The following is a 20,127-nucleotide window of genomic DNA, read 5'->3' on the forward strand; positions in this document are numbered from 1 at the left end:
TTCCAAATCCTAATCTAATATACTCTCACTTGTCAGGTTTATGTAAGGTCCAGCTTGTTAAAATGAATGTAGTGATTTGCTGAACAGATTAGACTGAATATTACGTTACCGATCCACCAAAGGGGAAATTCAGGTGTCACAGTAGCAGAGTGAAAAAAAAAAAGAGATTAATAGTGTAACAGTAATAATCACAAAATAAGAAATATATATAATCAGGGAAGTGAGAGACAGGAGATGATAAAGTTTTTGAGTTTGAACTGACAGGTGCCATGCTCTAATGAAAGTTACATGATTGAATTAGTTGAAGAGGTTATCATTGAATTAAGCTGATTCAGTTTTATTTCATTGAATTCACTGTGGAGGCTGTAGCTTGTGTTGTGTTGAACTGTGTGGTGCTGAGACGTGTGATCATTGATCGTGTGAAACACAGCTCTAAAAAAAGCTGCTTTATCATTTTAATGAAGGTAAGATTTGTTGTAAAAAGTAGATGTTTGATTATGTTGTATTATGATGTTTGATATATATATATATATACTGGCAACAATTACCTTAAAATAAATAAATCAGCCCAGTCGTCGTGAAAGAAGGGATTTCTTTATTTCTTATTTTGCTGTAGACAGGAACTCACAGACTGCATCTAAAACAAATCTAGATGCAGTGTCAGCACCTCTTCTGAAAGTCTATAAAACCTTTACCAGGTGGACAAACTGTATGAAAGTGAGAGAGTGGGAACAAAGGCTTTTACTTTGAAGCACGGACCGGATGCAGTACTCCCTCCTACCCCCCCCCCCTCCCCTCCTGTGCCTCACTTGCCAGCTTGCAGAGCGGTGATCGGAGCAGCCCAGTGGTGTGGACAGGCAGGGAGATCCCTCACACGGCACAGTGCACACCGCCGCTCCGCTCCGCACTCCGCACTCCGCAGCCTCGACACCTGGTGACATCACGGCACAGCTGTAGTTGGTGGGGGACATGGCTGATGTAAGCTCCAACGAGTCGTCCACCGCGGACGTGGCGAATAGATTTGCCCGTAAAGGTGCTCTGAGGCAGAAAAACGTCCACGAAATCAAGAACCATAAATTCATAGCTCGGTTCTTCAAGCAGCCGACTTTCTGCAGCCACTGCACCGACTTCATCTGGTAAGCCTTCCGCCTCCACCAGCTGACTGCTGCCTGTTGCACAGCACAGAAGTTGAGTCGAGCAGCCTGTACTCTGACTTCAGACTAACTTCTACTCTTTTCTTTTTTAATCTTGGAGCCTCCACACTTTAGATTTTCCTCGTAGACAGAACAAGTCTTAGTATCCTCTGTAGTTCCCTTGGCTCCAGGGAATCCCAGTTTGTCGAGATTTGGTCTAGGCAGTCCCAAATGGGAGGAGTTCTGCTGTTGTTTATGTTATTAGTGCAGCATTGACCATAATGACTGTTTGCACAAGAGGGGCTGAAGCCTTTTACACGCTCCTTTATTTCATATGCACTCCCAAATCCAGGATTGGGATCCAGTGTGTGGGTCTCTAAATAGGAAGGAGCACAGTGACAGGAGAGGAAGCCGAATGAAAGCATCCGTTGTCATGATTGTCATGTGGTGCCACGAATTCCCTAGATCCCTGTGAGAGAACAGCTGGAATGATGACTAAACATAAAAGTGGATATTTGTGCAGCAGTGGCCCTCGGTAATCGGTCTCGATAACTGAAGTGACTGTACCTGCTGTGTAAAGTCCATCTTTCACTCCTGATTAGCACGTCACTGCCGTGCAGAGATTGGACTTGGTTAAAGTCTTTGGGAGAGTAATATGTATATTTTCCTTCCTGGCACACACACACACACACACACGTAGCCGAGCTGTAAAAGCTTTCCACTGCAAACTATTTGTTTTGTAAAAAGAAATGAATAAATAAAACTCTTGTGTGGAGTGTAAGAGTAGAAGTGGGCAGAGACGTGCAGAGGTACAGGGCTTTGCCTTCATGCCGCAGGTCTTTCCGGTTGTGCCTCATAGTCACAATAATGTACATGGAAACTATGACTTTGTGAATATTATATCTCTTGTGAGAGCTCATTCGCTCACTTCTTATCCACTTGTTCTTCCTTCCTTTGTTACACGTTACCTCTCAGCCTGTTGTTTAGTCTCCAGTTTGACTTTAGGGGTTGTCTATGTTTTGCTCCAGTTCTGTTTATTCATTTAAATCTGAACCGTGAGGGAAGTTAACTTTCAGATAACTTGGCAGAACTACACCCACATTCATAGTCCTCTGCTGTTTTATAGGTGGGAGTGTGTCGTCGGGCCCTTTATTGCTAGTGGCTTATAACCTTTTTTACACTGTGACCCGTGTGTGTTTCGACCTGTGTATTATTCACTGTATTCAGCATATTTACATGTTAGATTCACTTTATAACTCGATAATCGATGGTGAGATCAGGCTCTGATGCCCGGTGATAAAGCCGGGCTCACAGTCTGATGGAATGATTCGCCGCCCCGCTTCCCGTCCTCCATGACGAGCGCAGAAGACCAGGCATGGGGAATACGCTATCTGCAAACAGGAAGGGTGTTTCCTAAACTGTTGACATGTAGTTGGAAGTAGTGCACACTGTTGTCTTAAAGTTCATTGTGAGCTGAAACGTCAGCATTTCACGTTTAGTGACGCTACGGGGCCTTTTAAAGTAGGAAACCCACAAAGATGTTCACATATTGACTGCAAAGTGTAACTAAGTATTAAAATATATATTTAATTGTTCCGGGTGGGGAGGATGAATAATAAATGCCAGCAGCAGAGAGTGAACCCTGTAAAGCTCAGTTCTGTTGTTCACTAATACTGTATGCCCCTCTGTGTCTTTCATTATGTATCTGTGCATAGATGAGTGAAATGAGTGATGAGAGTTAAACAACAATTGAATTTAACTTCCTTTGTTTTCACAGGGGGTTTGGAAAACAAGGATTCCAGTGCCAAGGTAAAGCAAACTCACTGACACCTGGCTAATTCACACATGTGTTAAAGTATGAAGTCTGTGCATCTCTGTGTGTGACATGTGTAGCGTGTTAGGCAGAAAGGTACAGTTCTTCATTTCACACAAACCATCACATTTAGGCTGGATGATTCATTTCTTCTGTCATCTTGTGCTCTTCAGGCACCAGTTCCGTTTCTGATGCACAGTAAACACAGGAAGAAGCCGCTTGGGTAGTCTATGTGAATAACCTATAGAGAGATTTACAGAGACGTGTTGAGGACAACACGACAGACAGTCTGTAGGACGCATTGCTCATACTCACTGTGTCACCTACACTATTTCCATTCTCCTCATGATTTGTTTGCTGTTTTGCAAACATGACATCATTTGTTTACCCACAGTTAGCCTAGTGTTGCTGCGGCCATAATGCAACGAAATCATGTGGCCGAAAGAAAAATGAGGCCAAAATAATATTTTCCTCAAACGTAGAGCAAGTTTGGCAACATAGAACTACTACAGGAAGGGTTTTGTGGCTTGTTATGTGCACCACAGCACAAGCAGTTGCGTGGTGTTAGATTTGAAGTGATTCTCAGTGACGATGGGAATTTCATATAGTAGTTAACTGCTTATCGTGAAGCATCACTTGTGAAGTTCAACAAGTGATGCTTTTGCTGTGAATTGTAAAAACAGTCCTGTTGATGGGGATCAGTCTGGCAAAAAGGAAGTACGATGATTATAATATATTATTATAACGCCAAAGACAATAGACTGACAGGTGTAGTAGAGAAGAGGTGGAACAGAAAGCGAAAGAGGAATAAAGAAGAAGAGCAGAGACAGGGAGAGATGCTGGAGGTGGATTTCCTAAATAACCCGCCACTCTGAGGTTCAGCATGCCTCGACTCTCAGAATTCCTCATCTAATGTGGAAACGTTCGGGCTTGCCAAGGCCTGAGTCTGGCTGCGAGCGCCCAGGTAACAGCGCAGTCAGACTCAGATCAGTTTATTGTGATCAGTTTTTTTCTGCTACGTGCAGAAAACTGATCAGCCTCTCTAGATGGTATCTGTTTGAGGCACATGTGTCAAAACGGTAACGTATCTGACATTAATGACTTGACAGGAAGTCCTTTCGATGCATTTTCTGCTCATGGAGCTGTCGAGCAGCAGACAGTCTCACCCAGAGTTAGAAGATAAACACTTTTCCATGCAAGGCGTTTGATCTCAATGATTCAGAAGCTCCTCTCTTGAGAGTGTCAGAGTGAGTAAGACATACAGAGGTCTTTACTGAAGCATTACTCATAATACTAATAAATTTAGATGGTTCATGGGGCCTTGTGTCTGCTGGGGCCTTTGTCTGGGAAACGTTCGCATGTAAGAGTGCGCACATTAACCCGTGTCTACATGTACATCCATCACCAACCCAACACCCACCCATCTCTGTGATCTCTCTCGCAGAGGTGAGATGCAGTTTGCTCTCCGGCTGCTAGGATTTGCTCCCACTTGAGTGAAACCAGGCTCTGTAATGAGTCAGTCCAAGGTGTCTGAGTGTTGACAGCTTAACATGTTTTTGCATAACCTGACATTATCGTCAGCGTGTCCACCAGCCCCCTCCTCTGTTTTCACAGCAAGTTGTCATTCTCAGCGTGCCTCATTAGTACTGCCGCAGCTCACGATGAAGGAGATGATGAATTCAGTGATTAGGAAGTCATCTGAGACGGCAGTACAGCGTGGAACAGGTTGTCAGATACAAACAGTGCTGTGGAGGTTTTTCTCGTGACTGGGCCTCTCGGAAACTGACCGCTCCCTCTTCTTCTACCATAAATCCATGCCTCGACCTGTTAAATAAATAATGGCTGCATTATCAAGATGAAGGTGATTGGTTACACTGCAGCTATTCAATGAGTGAAAGGTCCCCACTTTATAATATCTGTTTAGCCATCAATTATTAAACCTCAGCTTCCATAAAATGAGGGTCAAGTCCTCCAGCGGAGACAGCGAGCCTCTCAGTCACCGCTTGAAAATGTGATAAACCGGAGAGTGGCATTTCTCTAACTAGAGTGACATTTCATTTTCAGTCCTGCAAATGTCCCCTTTCTAAGAATAGGGTGGGCTGCCCAGTGTTACGCAACACGCTCTCATCCCACGCCGTCAGGTTACGACGCTTCCTGTGGCGTTAAATAATGGCGCTTTTTAATTTTTTGGGGGTTGTCATACCCATGGTGTCACTGTTTGGCAGCTATCTGTTAGACAATCACAAACCCTGTTAGTAGACACAAGAACAGCTGGGTTAGGGTTAGGGTTAAGTGAAAAGATAAAATAAATACAGTGAAAACATGAAAGAAGTACTTCCTGGACTCGCACTTCTGTTTCCTGTGGGAAAATCCTGCATGCTGTTGACCCATCCATCCACCCCATCCTCCTCCCCATGCGGACACATGGCTTATTATAGCACATCAGTGCTCCAGGCGTCAAATGATGACGTGCCTGGGTTATTATTGCAGTCGACTGACATCCTGCATCTCATAACTTTAGCATCCCTTCAAAGCAGCATTATCTGAAGTATGACCTGGATTCAGGTCATCACAGAAATAAGTTTATAGGGTTGCAAGTTCGAAGCCGTAGTGATTTGTTCAGTGCTTTTAGATCCGCATACGGTGTCATTTAATATCATTTAATATGTTTATGCTTTGAGGTCATTTTGGAATTAGATGTAAATGTATAGTGTAAATGTACAGTAAATGAATAAATTTATAAGTCAGTCCATAAGAAACCTTTTGATAAACAATTTAAATCAGGTAAAAATAAATAAATAAATAAATAAAATCCCAAATTTCAATTAGTTTTGGCTTCTTTGATTTGAATGTGCATAGTTGCCAATAATATTATTATATATTTTTTGGTTTTACAAACATGGTTATAAGAAGCAATATGCCACTTGGAAAACTGGGAATGTTCAGCTTGCTGTCAGTTTATGCATCAAATCTTATTAGTTAATCTAGGGAATAATTGGCAGATTGATAGGTAATGAAGATAAATGTTACCTGACCACAGAATGGAGTAATAATGCTGCACTGTTCTGTACATTGGAGCAATTGAGCGCTACATATTGTGTTGAACCTACGTGAGTGCAGGTAAAAAAAAAAAAAACATCACACATCTCTCAACATGATACTTGCAATGAAATGTTATAGCAAAGTTAATGTGAAGGAAGGTTAATGTTGTGGAAACAAACAAGCCTGTCAGTAACCACCTCTCTAGATGGTATCTGTACTACAGCGTCTTCTCTTGGCTACTTTTGCTGTGGAGTCGTATTACAGGGCCCCGGCCTGCTGCTGCAGGTTGTGCAGGATGGTGGTCGCAAATCACCACTTAGTTGGCACATTGTAATACAGCTGGCCGGTTTGTAGCCATGCCACTCAGCTGATTTGTCCCCTGTCACTTTAAGATGAAACATGAAACCATCAGTACAGAAGGTAGGAGCAAAGAATTATTACCTCAACTTGGCTCTTTGTCTTGATTCAATGACAATACAGGCAAAAATCTATTTTAAAACAGTCCCAAGAACTCAGTTGTTGGACTGTTATGTGGGCTGTGGTAACAGCAAACACTCAACAAACAGAACTGTCCTCCTAGTATGAACCTCACGGCATAAATCATGATAACTCTAACCAACCTATTACTCATAACTCAACACTGCTCCTTTGATGGTTAGTGGTCTTGTTTGAAGTGTTACTTCAAACAACGATACCCTCAAACAAATAATAAGGACTGCAAATGTTTTCATCAAGTCGCATTGATGCGCTGCGGTGTTATTAACCTCACGCTGTTCAGTGTTTGTACAGTGCTCTGTGTATCCTAGTGCATATCCGCCACAGTGTCATCCCAATAAAACCTCTGTTGACACTGCACGGTAAGGTAAACTCCCTGAATGTCCATAGTCCCTCTCCTCACTGGCACATGCATTCTGCTTTTACTGATTCATGGTTCATAGCCAACAACATTTTTACTGTTTCCTCGTGAGGGCTACATCCTGAAGTCGCATCTGAAGTACAGTATGGTTGTAGCGCTCAAGGCCCAACACTACTGTGGTTTCAGAGGGAGCCACATAGAGAAGGCAGACTGTGTACAGACAGCTTATCTAGAATCTGGCCTGGATTCATAATCGATGTGCATGGTTCGAGTGTTTGCCAATGACTGCAGATTGACCAGTGTGGTCATAAAAATATAAAGAGCTGCAACCAGCTTCTAAAGGTTCCACGTTTCCATTGCTGTTGTGTGGCAGATTTGTGCTTCACATAGACAGTGATACATTAGTTTGTGCTTTTATTTCACCAGGGGGCTACGTGGCTCATAATAAACTCCCTCTTTTTATCAGAGACACGAACGTTTATTGCAATTTCAACCTCAGGTAGCCTGAAATAAACGGCACTGATGCGAGCCCCAGTGAGTAATGCTTTTATAGTGAATGTGCTGGAAAACTGCAGATATTTTCAGTAGTGTTAATATTAGGCATCAACAGGCTGTTACAAAACTCCCAAACGCACAATCACAAGGCATTTATTTAAAATGTGAAAGCACCACAGCTTATTGTTAGGAGTAGTGTGTTTAGTTCCTTCTGTCAAATGGAGTGCAATTACATTCATTTAGTGGTGTAATAGCAGTGAGCAGAGAACTGGCAGGAGCTTAAAACTTCCATCACTGGGAGATCGCCCAGTGATGGAAGTTTAAAGTACTAATCCTGCATTGTGTTTTTTTTTTTTTTTTTTTAATCATTTTCATGCGCACACCTTCAGATTTAGGACATTTGGTAGCTTCCACTGTTTTTTCCTTTGGTATTCTGTCAGCGCAGTTTATTTATTTACCCACACAAAAATGGTGGCGTGATGCAAGCCTCAAAGAGATAAGGGCAGAGGCCGAGCATCTTTTACTTTTCTTTTTTTCCTAACTAATTTCAGCCATAAAAGGTTTAAACATAATTTTCATTCCATCATTTGGCCCTCTGTGAAACAAGTCTGAGAACAATTTGTTCATGACAGAGACACAAAGGCCCTGTTTACTCTAGCGCTGCGATTCCCATAAACCTCCTCTCTCAGTCAAGGCTGTCAAAACACAGACCACCCTCCTACATCTGTCACTTTATCTCTGCCACCTTAGTGGCTGTGCCTTTGTTTGTGTCTTCATCTCTTTTTTTCTCACTTGTAAAGCTGTGTACAAAGACATAAATTCATTGCTAACAGCTGAATTTTTTACCTGTAGCAAGTAGACTGCCAGCTGTTTCTTTCCTTTTTCATCTCTGCCTCTCTGCTTATTTACTTGTTTCTCTGTCTTCTTTCATTCCTTGTGCTCACAGCCAGAAAACCGCCCTCTATGGTGCCCTCTGCTCGGGGTGGCTGCCCATGGGGTTATATGGCAACTTTCTTTTCCCCTGTCTGCACACACGCACGCAGAGGAAATTAGGAGTCGTCTTATTCTCATACAGTCACATTGCAAGGCCATGGTCTCAGGGTTAAAATGTTCCAACTTCATCTTTGATACTGCTCTGGCCCGTAGTTAGACATCAAGATACAAGACTGGAGAGGGTTTGAATGAAGCAGAGCAGAGAAGAGGCGGCATGGCATATGTGTGTGTGTGTGTGTGTGTGTTTATGTGAAAGCGAGGGAACGCTGCAGAATTCAACATGGACTATATTTAGAGTTGCTCCTCGGTCCCCTGAAGAGATACAGTGCTGTGCATAATGCTGGTTCTGTTTATAGGGGGACACTTGCCCTGACTTTTCAGATGGCCACTGTGTGATTACAGGAGACACACACATTCGTAGGGTTGTGCAGTTCAATGCGTTGTTGAGATGTCACACACTCACCATGGCTAGTTTTAAATTTTCCTCCTCGAAACAACCACAAATTGCATTGACTGTGTTGTACTGTTACCCCAATGGCCACGGCAGTTCATTTTTAGGCATGATTTCTCTTTTACAAAGAGACAAAGACACAGTTAAAAAAAAGCAGTGCAGTAAACTGATCATTTCAACATCTTTCAAGACACAGTATGAGAAAATCACAGTTAACGCTACAATATGCAACGTGAGCTAGTGCTGGCATGAGACTTGAAATCAATACACTCTTCCCCCTCCCCAAGCCTCCCTGCTTCACAGCGCTCTGCTGTGGACTTTCAGGCGGTAGCTCTTCTGAGAAGTGTCTTTAAGCAGCTCATTCACCGCTGACAAAAGAGTAGCACCTTAGGGTGTCTGGAGTGGAATTAGGCAGTGTGAAATGTGAGTTAGCAGCCTGTTATTTAACTAAAAAAGAATTTCAGAGCTCAGATAAACCTGAGGTATAGATTTGCATTTTGACCAAAGCCATGTACAAGAGTAAATATGTATTCTGATAAGACTGTTAAACACCACTATCAGCCTTCAGTGTCACTGTATCAATATTGGTGTGGTCCTGTTCCTTGTTATAGTCGAACAGGTCTGTCACGCTCGGTCCGGTGCCTTGTAGAAAATATAATAGTTACTACTGTGATTGACACCTTTTACATCACAGACTGTGATCAGTACATGACCCGCGCAGGGACCCTGGTGACTGTAAAGGGACACGAGGAGAGATATGGTCTCTCTGACACTGACTATAATAACCCCGGCTGCTCCAGTGAATCCCCAGCCGTAAAACTGCTTAACCCCTAAAGCCTCCCCAGCTGTAAAAAGCTCCCCACTCCGCATTCACGTCCAGCATAGAGTATTGTTAAAATGTCCTCTGGTGCTGTTACTTTCTGTTCATTTCAGTGCACCTGCTTCCTGGTCAGTAAGCAATGAAATCCAGTGGACATTTCTGTAAACTATAGTTTAATGGAGCAGTGAATCTCGCGTTGGCAGTGATCTCTGCGTATGTTCTAGGGGCAGCAATCTCACAAACAGCTTGTCAGACAAAAATGAGTGGCAACGAAAACACTTATAACACAAAAGCTCTCCAAAACCTCATTAACTGAGCCCTCCTCATTTTCGTCTGGCTGGTCAGCAGCTTTCAAATGGAGACAGCAGTAAATTGTTGGATAATAATGGGCAGCGCCATTAACCTACAACTAATACTGTATATACAGTAAGTGGTTGTAGAGTGTCCTGTACTGTAGCCAGGGTAAATCTGAATGAGTGTGAGGAAAATAGTAGTTGTTGGGTGGGATCCAAATAAAAAGGAAACATACAATGTAACATAGGTTACATTGATCTGCCAGAACATGTTCAATGCCATTTGATTCAGCAAGCCTGTGGTCACTAGAGGTGGGATGCAAAACTGTGCAAAACTTGTATTCAAAACAGAGAAGTCATAAAATCAACCATTGTCTATGACTAAATAACTTATTTAAAAGATCTTCCGGTTCTGGCTCATGTAGCATATTAAAGCCATATTAATGTTCCACTACTTTGCCTATGCTTGTACAAAGAATGTAACTGGACGTAATATAATCAGATGATTATATTCTGCTTTCAGGGACAAAAAAAAATCAAGGTTACTCCTACTTCTACTTTTAGTTTAATCCGTGAACTATCAGGATGGGTGTGTTTTTCTCACGAATGCTCGAGCTGTGAATTATAAGCATAAATCTGCACCAGAGGATTGTGCATTTTGATTTACAGTGTGAACTGATTGACTGTAGATAATACTGATCAAAAGTATATAAAGTTGATGACAACGAGTTTATGTTGCCTTTAACCAACGTCACTGTCCAGCACGACGCTTTGAAACAAGAAAAGTCAAATGACAAACTCAAAGTAAAGCCTCAATGAGAACAGTTGATGTTGTAGGTGCTCGATCAGAGGCAGTGTTGCCAAAGTAAACTGTAGCAGCCATTTGGACTTCCCTGAAAGCCTCTCGTCTCTCTTCCTGTTTCTTGACAATCAGTTTAGATGAGCTGCATTAATATTACACTAATCCATCATGGCAGTCTGCATTATTTATCACTTGAATACCCACTATGCATTTGGGGGAAATGCAGTGTTGTGGGCCTCATAGCTCTAATGTTTTTTGGCACTGTGGAAGGCAGTGCTTACTGCTGTTTGTCATGTTTGTCAGCCTACGGGACCCGAGTTGGAATATGTAAATCCCAGTGCTTACAGAATGAGCATTCATTATGTTGCTTTAAAATTTATGAGGCTGAATGCTGATGTTCAGTCAAATATGTCAATATTTGAAATGGTGCTGTGTGGTGTTTGTTGCTCTCTTGCTGCTGTGCCTCTCTCCACGCTTGAATCTATATTAGATTACCTTCTGGGCTTCCATGGAGACCCGGACAACACGTTGATGCAAATCTGCTTGTCTCTTGGCACAGGGCAGCTCGTCCATGGAGGGAAATACATCCTCTGACACCTGCATGTCAGGAGATAAAAGAGCCCTGTTCACTTCTTGATTGCACGCTGTCATGATGTAACCTAAATCTGTTTTACTGTTTGATAAGGGGATTTGGGTGCAGGAAGGGGACAGACTGAGCAGTCCCAGGTGGGATGACATGCATGTTCCCGTTGTGGTGCTGATGTCACATGAACTAGTCTAGATTTTTCTGTCTTTCTTGCTTTCTGGCTTTAACACAGCCAGAGTTGACAGAAACATACAGTTTGTTCTGTGTCTTACTGACACACTGCTGGAATGATCTGACCCCCTGTGGCATTTTATTTATTAGCCTCTGTTGGGTGACTGTGACATTTTGCTTAAACCTTAATGCAACAGCAGTCTGTTGCTACTCTCCAAGACATTCTGACTGTTGCCTTTGTTTACTAGCTGCATTACTCAGCTTTAGGCTGTCTATGGACAGCGTACCCATGTAAAGAGAAGACCATGCAAGCAGCTTTTTGTTGGAGCGTCTGCTCTGTGATTGCTCTAGGATCTTGAGCTCTTGCAGGAGGAAGTGTTTGGCAGCTCAGTTATAATGGATTCAGTTTGAGAGCATGCAGAGACACAGCATGGAGAGCCAAAGTCTCATAGTCTCAGTTACACTGTGTTTCCCCTTTTGGCTTGTCAAGAAAGGCTATAGTTGATATTTATTGTGGCTATCTAGTTTGACCAGGCCTGAATAAAAATCTGTCATATTTCTCAAGGGAAGTTGAGTACATTTTTTTGTCCCAATGTTGTAATGTTGTTAGTAATAGACTACCATAAAACATGTGATGACTGTAAAATATCGGACAACCATAAAACCACCACAGAACATGTGGCATGTATTATCACCGAGACATGTTTCCCAGGACTATCATAGATTTGACTTGTTTCTTAGTTTTGCAAGAGCATTTTTGAAATCACCGTGTAAGTTGGTGGGATTTCCGCACAGCAGTCTGTGTTGCAATGTATAGTTTAACGCCACCATTTTGCATTTTCTTCAGTGAGTGGCTATCTCTACCTACACATGAGCAGCAGTTCAGGAAATAACAGGATGGTAACGCAGAGCCACATGTTATACCAACAGCCATTATCTCTGCAAATACTCGGTGTCCTTGCAGAATGCACCAATTTGTGGTAGTTGGGCTAGTTTTGATATTTAACTGACCTGATGACAGTCCTAATGGTTTTTAATAAGGTTTTTAATAATGATTTTCTTTTTAAATCATCCATTTAGATGATGTAACCCTTTGTCTATGGTTTTAGTGTTAAATCCACTTTCAGGTGGCTGATGGTAATGTTTCGAGAGAGGGAAAATGGTATCATAGGTAGTTAATGGGAGCTTAACAGTAGCTTTTACTTGAATGAAACATTAATTCAGCTCGTTTGTTGTAGTTTTCATTTTATTGTAGTGGGCTCTCTCACTGGGATTAACTTTTGGGCTTGATGTGAGCAGAAGAGAACAATCTGGCCGTGCACTTCTGAACTGATAAGGTAACATCAACGAGTCACTAATCCTACTAATCTGTCTGCATGCAAAAAGGCATCTGGACTGGCTGAAGTGTCCCCGTGCTGGATTGGTTGCTTTGACATTTAACACAGTTGACTTCTGCTGTTTAAAAAAACCTTCAGTTTCAAAATGTATTGATCAGTATGGGTCTTCGATATCACCAAGAACTGTAGCTGCAGTTTGAATATAATGTGCCTTAAATTAATAGATGTTGAGTTATGGAAATATGGATTCTTTTTATTCTTAGCACAGTTTGAAAACCTGTTGAAATGTTTCTGTTGTCTAATTTCACAAAATCTCATTTGTGGTACAGTTGCTTCTGTGTCTTCTATCTCAAAAGTCTGATAATTAAGATGCAGGTTTAATCAAATAGATTTCAACATTGGGAACTCTTTGAATGAGATGGAACTGTTTTGCCGTTTTGTCTTTCTCTTTACATCAGATATTTATCTTGATTAAACATGCACAGAGCTTTTATGTTTTCCTTCAGTAGCTTTACCAACCCCCACTCTGGTACATTACACCATAGCCCAAGTACTAGATCACTCATGGATTACAGAGTACTGAATAATCCCGAGGGTCACTGGGCCCTATCATCTCTATCATCACCAGTAGTTACAGACGCTAAGCATGTGTGACCAATAGTGTTACTTTCCTTTTTTTCTTACACAAGCAAATACAAAAGATTTTTCTTCCCTAAAAAACAAAACAAAAAAACCCACATGTCTCCTGTGCATTCAGCACTTTACGACCCATAGTTTCTTTTGTACCGTAGTTAAACAATCTCCAGCAGCCAATAGGAGCAAAGGAGGAAGTCAGGTGATGTAGTATAAAGAACAACAAAGCCTGCTTATGGTCAGCGTAGATGAATGGATTGAAAAAACACAGTACTTTGAGGTCTCCTTGAGCCTTTCTTCACCTTAAATGCCTACTAATGATTAAATCTTCAAATCTAAAAAATGTTACTGTACTTACTTGAATCAAATCACTCTTTTCCTAAACCTAACCAAATTATTGGCAACTGGAGATTGCTTAACCTTAAACAAATTACTGGTTAGGTTTAACCAAATTATTTGTTTCTACTTAGATCTAATCAAACTGTGACCATTTTATGCAGAGGCAAGGGACAAACAAGCTAGGAGCTATTGTAAATGGGAGGACCTGTTGAACTGCAGGATGCACAAAGGCTTATTGGCGCACATAAGCTCATGCACACACATGCAGATCGGTTTCTAAAATGTCATTTAGACCTCGATGTCAGCATCTGCTCTCTGAAAGTGGAGTGATGGCTGTCAACTAAATCAACTTAATACACTACAGGAGATTTTAATACATGGCCGTATAAGTTCACAGCTGACACACAAATAGCAAATGATGCATAGCTGCCTCATGTTTTCTAATGAAAGCATCACTTAATTATTCTTAGGGTCAAATAACAAGGACTTTCTCATTCCTTTGATAAAAGAAAATGAAAACAGTGAGTGTAATCAAGAAGCACAGACAAAAAGCCAATTAAGTCTGTATTTTTAACCCAGGAAGTAAATATTTACCTTAAAAGGAAAAATGTGTTTATCTGTATGTTTGTTTGTCTTCTTTTTCCTTCTCTCTCTCTCTCTCCTTCGCCTCTTCCCTACAGTTTGTATCGCTCTCTAAAACTTGTCAAGCGCTCTCAGGCCGACACCTTGTAATCCTAGAATAACCCACCCCACAGTTACCAATTATACCAGACTTTAACAAGTCCAGTTGCAGGGTAAGCGTAGTGATACATAAGCAAGAAACCATAGGAATTTATGACAGGACACATGAGTGAATTCAGCTGGGAAGTACCATAGCTAGTAAATGGCAGCTTTATTGCACAGAGAAATCTGTTACACTTAAAAACAGCTCCTTACTTGCCACGCAGTGCTTCAACCAAGCTTTGCTTTGGTGCTGACAAAGAACAGTTGCCGTTACACCTCTTTGCACTACTTCACCTCTAGGATGCCAGGTCTGTTTCCTCTTTAAGCTAATGACTGCTAAGCCTTTTATTTAAAACTTTTTTATCTGTCTTTCGTTCTGTTTATGCTGATCCTAAGATTTCTGCTAATGCGTCCGGATGAATGAATAATCAAAAGATCTTTTTCTGCGGCTACAGACACTTTGTAATGTTGCAGTGAAGAGCGGTTTCTCTGTCCCAGTCTATGTACTTGACATGGTAGGCAACTTTATGCGCATAGAAAGAATGGTTTGATGCCTTAGTTTTACCCAATTATTTCCAAACATTTAAAAAAACAAAGTACCAGTGTCAAATAAAAGCAGATTAGTTTTTTCATTTTTCATCAAAAACAGCTTTAAATATGATTATATCTAGATACGCTATTAAATGGACACGTCAGTTTGAGTTGATGTACTGTACTGTTTATGTATTAATTCTTTCTTCAGCTCTTCTATCTGTCTGTACTCATCCCTTCATATATATATATATATATATATATATATTGTGCAATGCTCTATTTTAAGAAATTTGCTCTCACTGTGAAAACATGTCTTTTCTGTTCCATTCTTCTATCACAACCTTTTCTGTTCTCAGCTCAGATCGTATGTTTTCAGTCTCTATTGTGTCCCTGGCCACTGAAACGTGCTTCTGCTTTCCTCTCCCCTTGCTTGTTGGTTTGACCTCCTCTTGATGTTTCTGTTTTTGGTGATGTTTACTCTTTCTGAACAGGAGAAGGAGTTTGTGGGAGGTAAAAGTTCAATCTTCACTTTTACTGATGAGAACAGTTGTGTTTAGATGAAGAGAATTTTCAATGCTATCATAGATGCTATCAACCCAAACAAACCTCAGCAGCAGCAGTGACACAATGAACTGCTTTAACTCTGCCTGTCCTGATTTCACCTCTTGCAGACGGAGGGAATAATGTACATTTGTGAAAAAATGGTAAATTGGTAAAAAACGCTTTTTAGAGACAAATGGATTCAACCATTAATACAAGGTGTACCTTCCAGAGGTGCACGCCACATCCGTGTACGGATCAGAATGCTTTTAAAACTGAGAGTGTTTGGTTAATCCATTGGGAGGTACAGCTCCGAACATTACCAAGGATTAGAGAGGGATATTACTGTCTGAATGCATTAGAGGTGTATTAGATAGCTCCATGATGGAGCACAGACTAATGTACCAGACTCTGAATTACAGTGTAATCTGCATTTAATTGCCCTGAGTTTTGTTGTGATAATGACATTATCTAATGGAAGAGCTCTAGAAGGGGTTGTCCAAAGAACAAAAGGCAGGCGAAATGGACCAGAGTCACAGTTACAGATGTGAGACTCCCACTATAGGATTATTACACAGACGGGCAAAGTGGTGATGCATTTTGTGACCTCAGTTACACAAAGATCCCATTTATTGCAAATGAATTATAATAAAAAATGTGATTAGGCCAAACTAAAATGTTTGCGTTTTTGCAAGTTGGTGTAAAGTGCACAAGAGACTTTTTTAAGATTCTCCTTTCAATGGAGCCAAAGGTTGTTCGTTTTAGCTTTACAACTGTTGTGGAGTCAATACCAGAAATGTTTAAAGGTTATATTGGGACCCTTAAATTAATTGTACAGTGATACAGTAACTGTTAAACTGATTTTGGAAAATTGGAGCCATTACACTGCAAACAAGCTTCAAACAAGCTCTATTACAGTAGTGCAAAAAGCCACGTCATGCTTTGCTATGTCAACTTAATATACTATGCTGTACATTGCATTGTGCAGTGTGAACATGTGTGAACTTGCTTTCGAAGAGGCCCATTGTCTGTGTGCATTTTGCATCCCTTCCAGCTATTGTCAATACCTGCAGACCTTCCTCACTCTTAGTCAAACGACACATGCTCAGCTGATCAACTCATTGGTCCCGTTAAACAGTGAACATTAAACAGTTTGTTATTATTCATTCTTAATAAAATCAGTTTGCAGAGCTAACAGAGAGCAAAAGAAAAAAGAGATCATACAAATTATTCATATTTATACATATTTTCATTCTCAGTGTTTGTAAAGCATTTTATCTTTTGGACATCATCCCAGGTCTTCACACACACACACACACACACACACACACACACACACACACACACACACACACACACTGTTTCCCTGGTAGCAGGGTTAAACACTAAATATTGATTTGCTCAGTCCCTCTCCTGGTTGGGAGTGAAAAACCAGCCAACACATGGTCAGATGATTTCCCCGGTGTTCACCGCGGTCTCTGTTAACTGGTCTTTTTGTCAGCATCTGAAAGCAGGGGAACACCTAGTAACCACTGTCCTCTGTTTAATATAATTTACTTCAATCTTGGGTCTTGTGTCAATAGTAAAAACACTGTTGGGGTTTGATGTTATACTAATATTTTACTGTAATGCAGTAACTGTACAGTATACTATTAACTGTCACTTCACTTAATTATAGATTTGCAAACTGAAGCACATTTAGGCCTGATAATGTTTCTAAGCCCTGCCAGGAACATTTGTTTTATCAAAAGCATGACAGAAATATAGCTTGTTTGCTTTTGATCTCGGAGTCTTTCCCGCATGCGTCACCTGCTTGTGTAAGATAACAGTCTGTATCATCCTATGCTGATAAGACTCAGTGTGTGTTTAGTGGTGGGTTTGTGGGGCAATATGCTTAATTTCTTATCACCCTTTAGAGTCTCATAGTTTAACTTTCCACCAAGAAATGCTGTTTCAGTCTATTCAAGTTGAATAGACAGTTTTAATCTACTGCTGCAATATTCATGAGGGATGAGTCGTTGTGGACACGACTGAAGAAGTCACTCTGTTGCTTTTTGGTTGAGATCCAACACAGGTTTCATTCCAGATCCTGAGCAATATTCAATTTGAAGAACGAGACTGAATCTTGCCGTCAATACTCGCCATCCTCCACTGGATCTGTCACACTGTAGGCCAAGTAGGTCAGACAAAATGCCTTCTCTGGAGAATAAAGCTGTTAGTCTCAGTCTATCTGTTGAAGAAGGATGTCCCAACACTTTTCACACTACTGATTGATTTTAAAAGCAGTGGATGGAGTTATTTTGAGCCTTTGGTTAGAAAGGAGCACACTTTTTAAAAAATGCAGAATAATATAGTAAATTATTGACACATAAGTTAATCATCTATGCATTTAACACCTAACCCATTTTAGAAATTATGAAACCGGTAAATCAAAGATGAACCAAAACACAAGGATGTGTGCTGCATTTCTCAGTTGCTTTACAACACAGCATAAACTGAAAAGGTCAATATAAATCCAGTTCCATTTGACTGGGTATATATAGTTCATCCTGTCATTCTGTTTAAAGACATTTCAATCCTTTTCTAATAAGTTTGCTTTGTTCATGTAACATATCATCTAAATGTTAGTTAATCCTGCCACAGATTGCAAAGTGCTTTATAGTCCATTTGCACAAAGATGAGACTGAGAGAATTGAAGGTGATGTAATATTGTAAACAGACAAACAAAATAATAAACCCCCAAAAGGCTTTTTCTAAATAAAAGTTTGTGCTTTGGGGACAAAAATAGACCAGGCTTTTAAAACTGGATCAACATCCAGCTCATTTTTAATGCTACTCTTATTTCATTGAAAGGAGAGAGTGGATTTTAGAGGTAAAAAGGAAAAATAATCTTGTTCCCTCTATGTTCTGTACTTTTGTTATTATTCAACAAAGATTTAATAAATCCAACAAAGTAAAATCTCTCTTTGATTCTTATGTGCACTCAGTGCAGTACCAGGAATTCTATAAAACCACGGTGTCTAAACATGACAACTTTATGATGTGGCCGGTCAAAAGGACAAATGGCTTTCAGCTGCCATGAAAATGTATACAGTAGGATGTAGATGCATAGAAAAAAAGTTGATGATGACGTATGGACTCATGCAAAGCTCTTCACACCCTTGTTACGTACAGGTACTGGTAAAAATCAAACATAGGGAAGATTTTTCTTTGTCAAGAAAAGTCACTAGGCAACATTTCAGCCATAAACGTGTTGTAAAATGTTGCCTGATGATCGTATCCTGAAGCTGCGGACCCTGCACACAGCACCAACTTAATTTAACTACTCCGAATTTCAGTTTCCATCCTCAATGCAAACATCCACCACACTGAAGCATCAACCCAGACTGATCAGTGTATCTAACAGCCATGTTAGGAGATGAACTGTGTAGCCCCTTTTCACTTTAGCTGTGTCCCATGTCCATTAAAAACCACTAAAATGCCCTAAAATCAGGAAGAAATTTTCAACCACCAACAGGAAGGAGCTCCAACACACAATTATTTATCTCTTTGGGATAAGCCACCCTAGGATTGATTTTTCACAGTGTGTGTCTATTCGATCACCCTAAATTATGAAGCGTTTGTTTCCGTTTATAGGTCCTAAACTAGACTAGACTCCCAAAATGAGATGACAGCTCTTGTTGTTGTCCACACTGTGAGTCAGCATTTGACAGTTGGCCTTTAGCTATGAGTCATAGTGGATGTACGGTGTGAGGGGAAAAAGGTGTTAGAGCTGTTTAGGTGGCCATGAGAAGTGTTCCCGTCATGACTCTGGTTAAAAAGCATCTGACTTGTGTGTGCGCTACGTTACATGTGTGGCTATTCTTTGCTGCTGCGTTCCTGCACAAAGTGGACAACCGTGTGTCTTTCGGCTAAGGTAACAGCTTCTTGCCACCTCTGTTGTTTACTCACTGTCTGATTGACTGTATAATACCCGTGTTTAATCCTCACTGCTGCGGATTAAAACTTAGAGTCGCAGAGTTGGAGTTGGAGAGTGGCATCTGGAGGTTGGTAGGGTACCACACACAGTACAGTGATTGTGTTATTATTTTACCTGACATGTTCCCAGAATGCTTTATTTGACTTCTAACTCATTATTTAACATTTTTGGTCATTTCTTTTACCCTTACGCTGTTTGTTCTTTTACAATAGTTTTCAACATCTCACTTTTTACTGCATCTTTCTTAACAACACACCAACAAGTTGGCACAGGCTCCAGGTACCAATGTGCTAAATAAACACGTATGTCTTACCAAGGCTACATTACACACACACACACATTTGGTCGTGTGAATACTGGTTTGTATTGCAGTGCTGTGTTTTTCCTTTGTTTAAGTTGATCAGGTGATTCTGAGGAGGATTGCAGTATGCAGCAATAGTCCACTTCCATTTCTGGAAAATTTCAGCTCCTTCTATTGGTTTTGGATTGGTTGGATTAGCACAAATTTGGGTAGAGATATTACTCGTTCCTCATTTCTTGGCCCCATAACTTATTTGTCTGGTACCATCGTGAGGTAGCATCTAGAC

At 40.8% G+C, this 20,127-nt stretch overlaps 1 protein-coding gene across 2 annotated transcripts in view; it reads left to right on the forward strand.

The window, feature by feature from the left end:
• Positions 1-793: 793 nt before the first annotated feature.
• prkcaa (protein kinase C, alpha, a) overlaps positions 794-20,127 on the forward strand; it is a 107,692-nt gene continuing 88,358 nt past the window's right edge. Inside the window, exons 1-2 of one of the 2 annotated variants that reach the window (XM_026359456.1) lie at positions 794-1,136; positions 2,911-2,942. In XM_026359456.1, coding sequence (XP_026215241.1) covers positions 970-1,136; positions 2,911-2,942 — 199 coding nt within the window. In that variant the 5' untranslated portion in view covers positions 794-969. The remainder of the gene's footprint in view (positions 1,137-2,910; positions 2,943-20,127) is intronic. The other variant, XM_026359458.1, reaches the window with a different exon arrangement.

The sequence above is a fragment of the Anabas testudineus genome, chromosome 1 (assembly GCF_900324465.2).
Source record: "Anabas testudineus chromosome 1, fAnaTes1.2, whole genome shotgun sequence".
Lineage (NCBI taxonomy): Eukaryota > Metazoa > Chordata > Actinopteri > Anabantiformes > Anabantidae > Anabas > Anabas testudineus.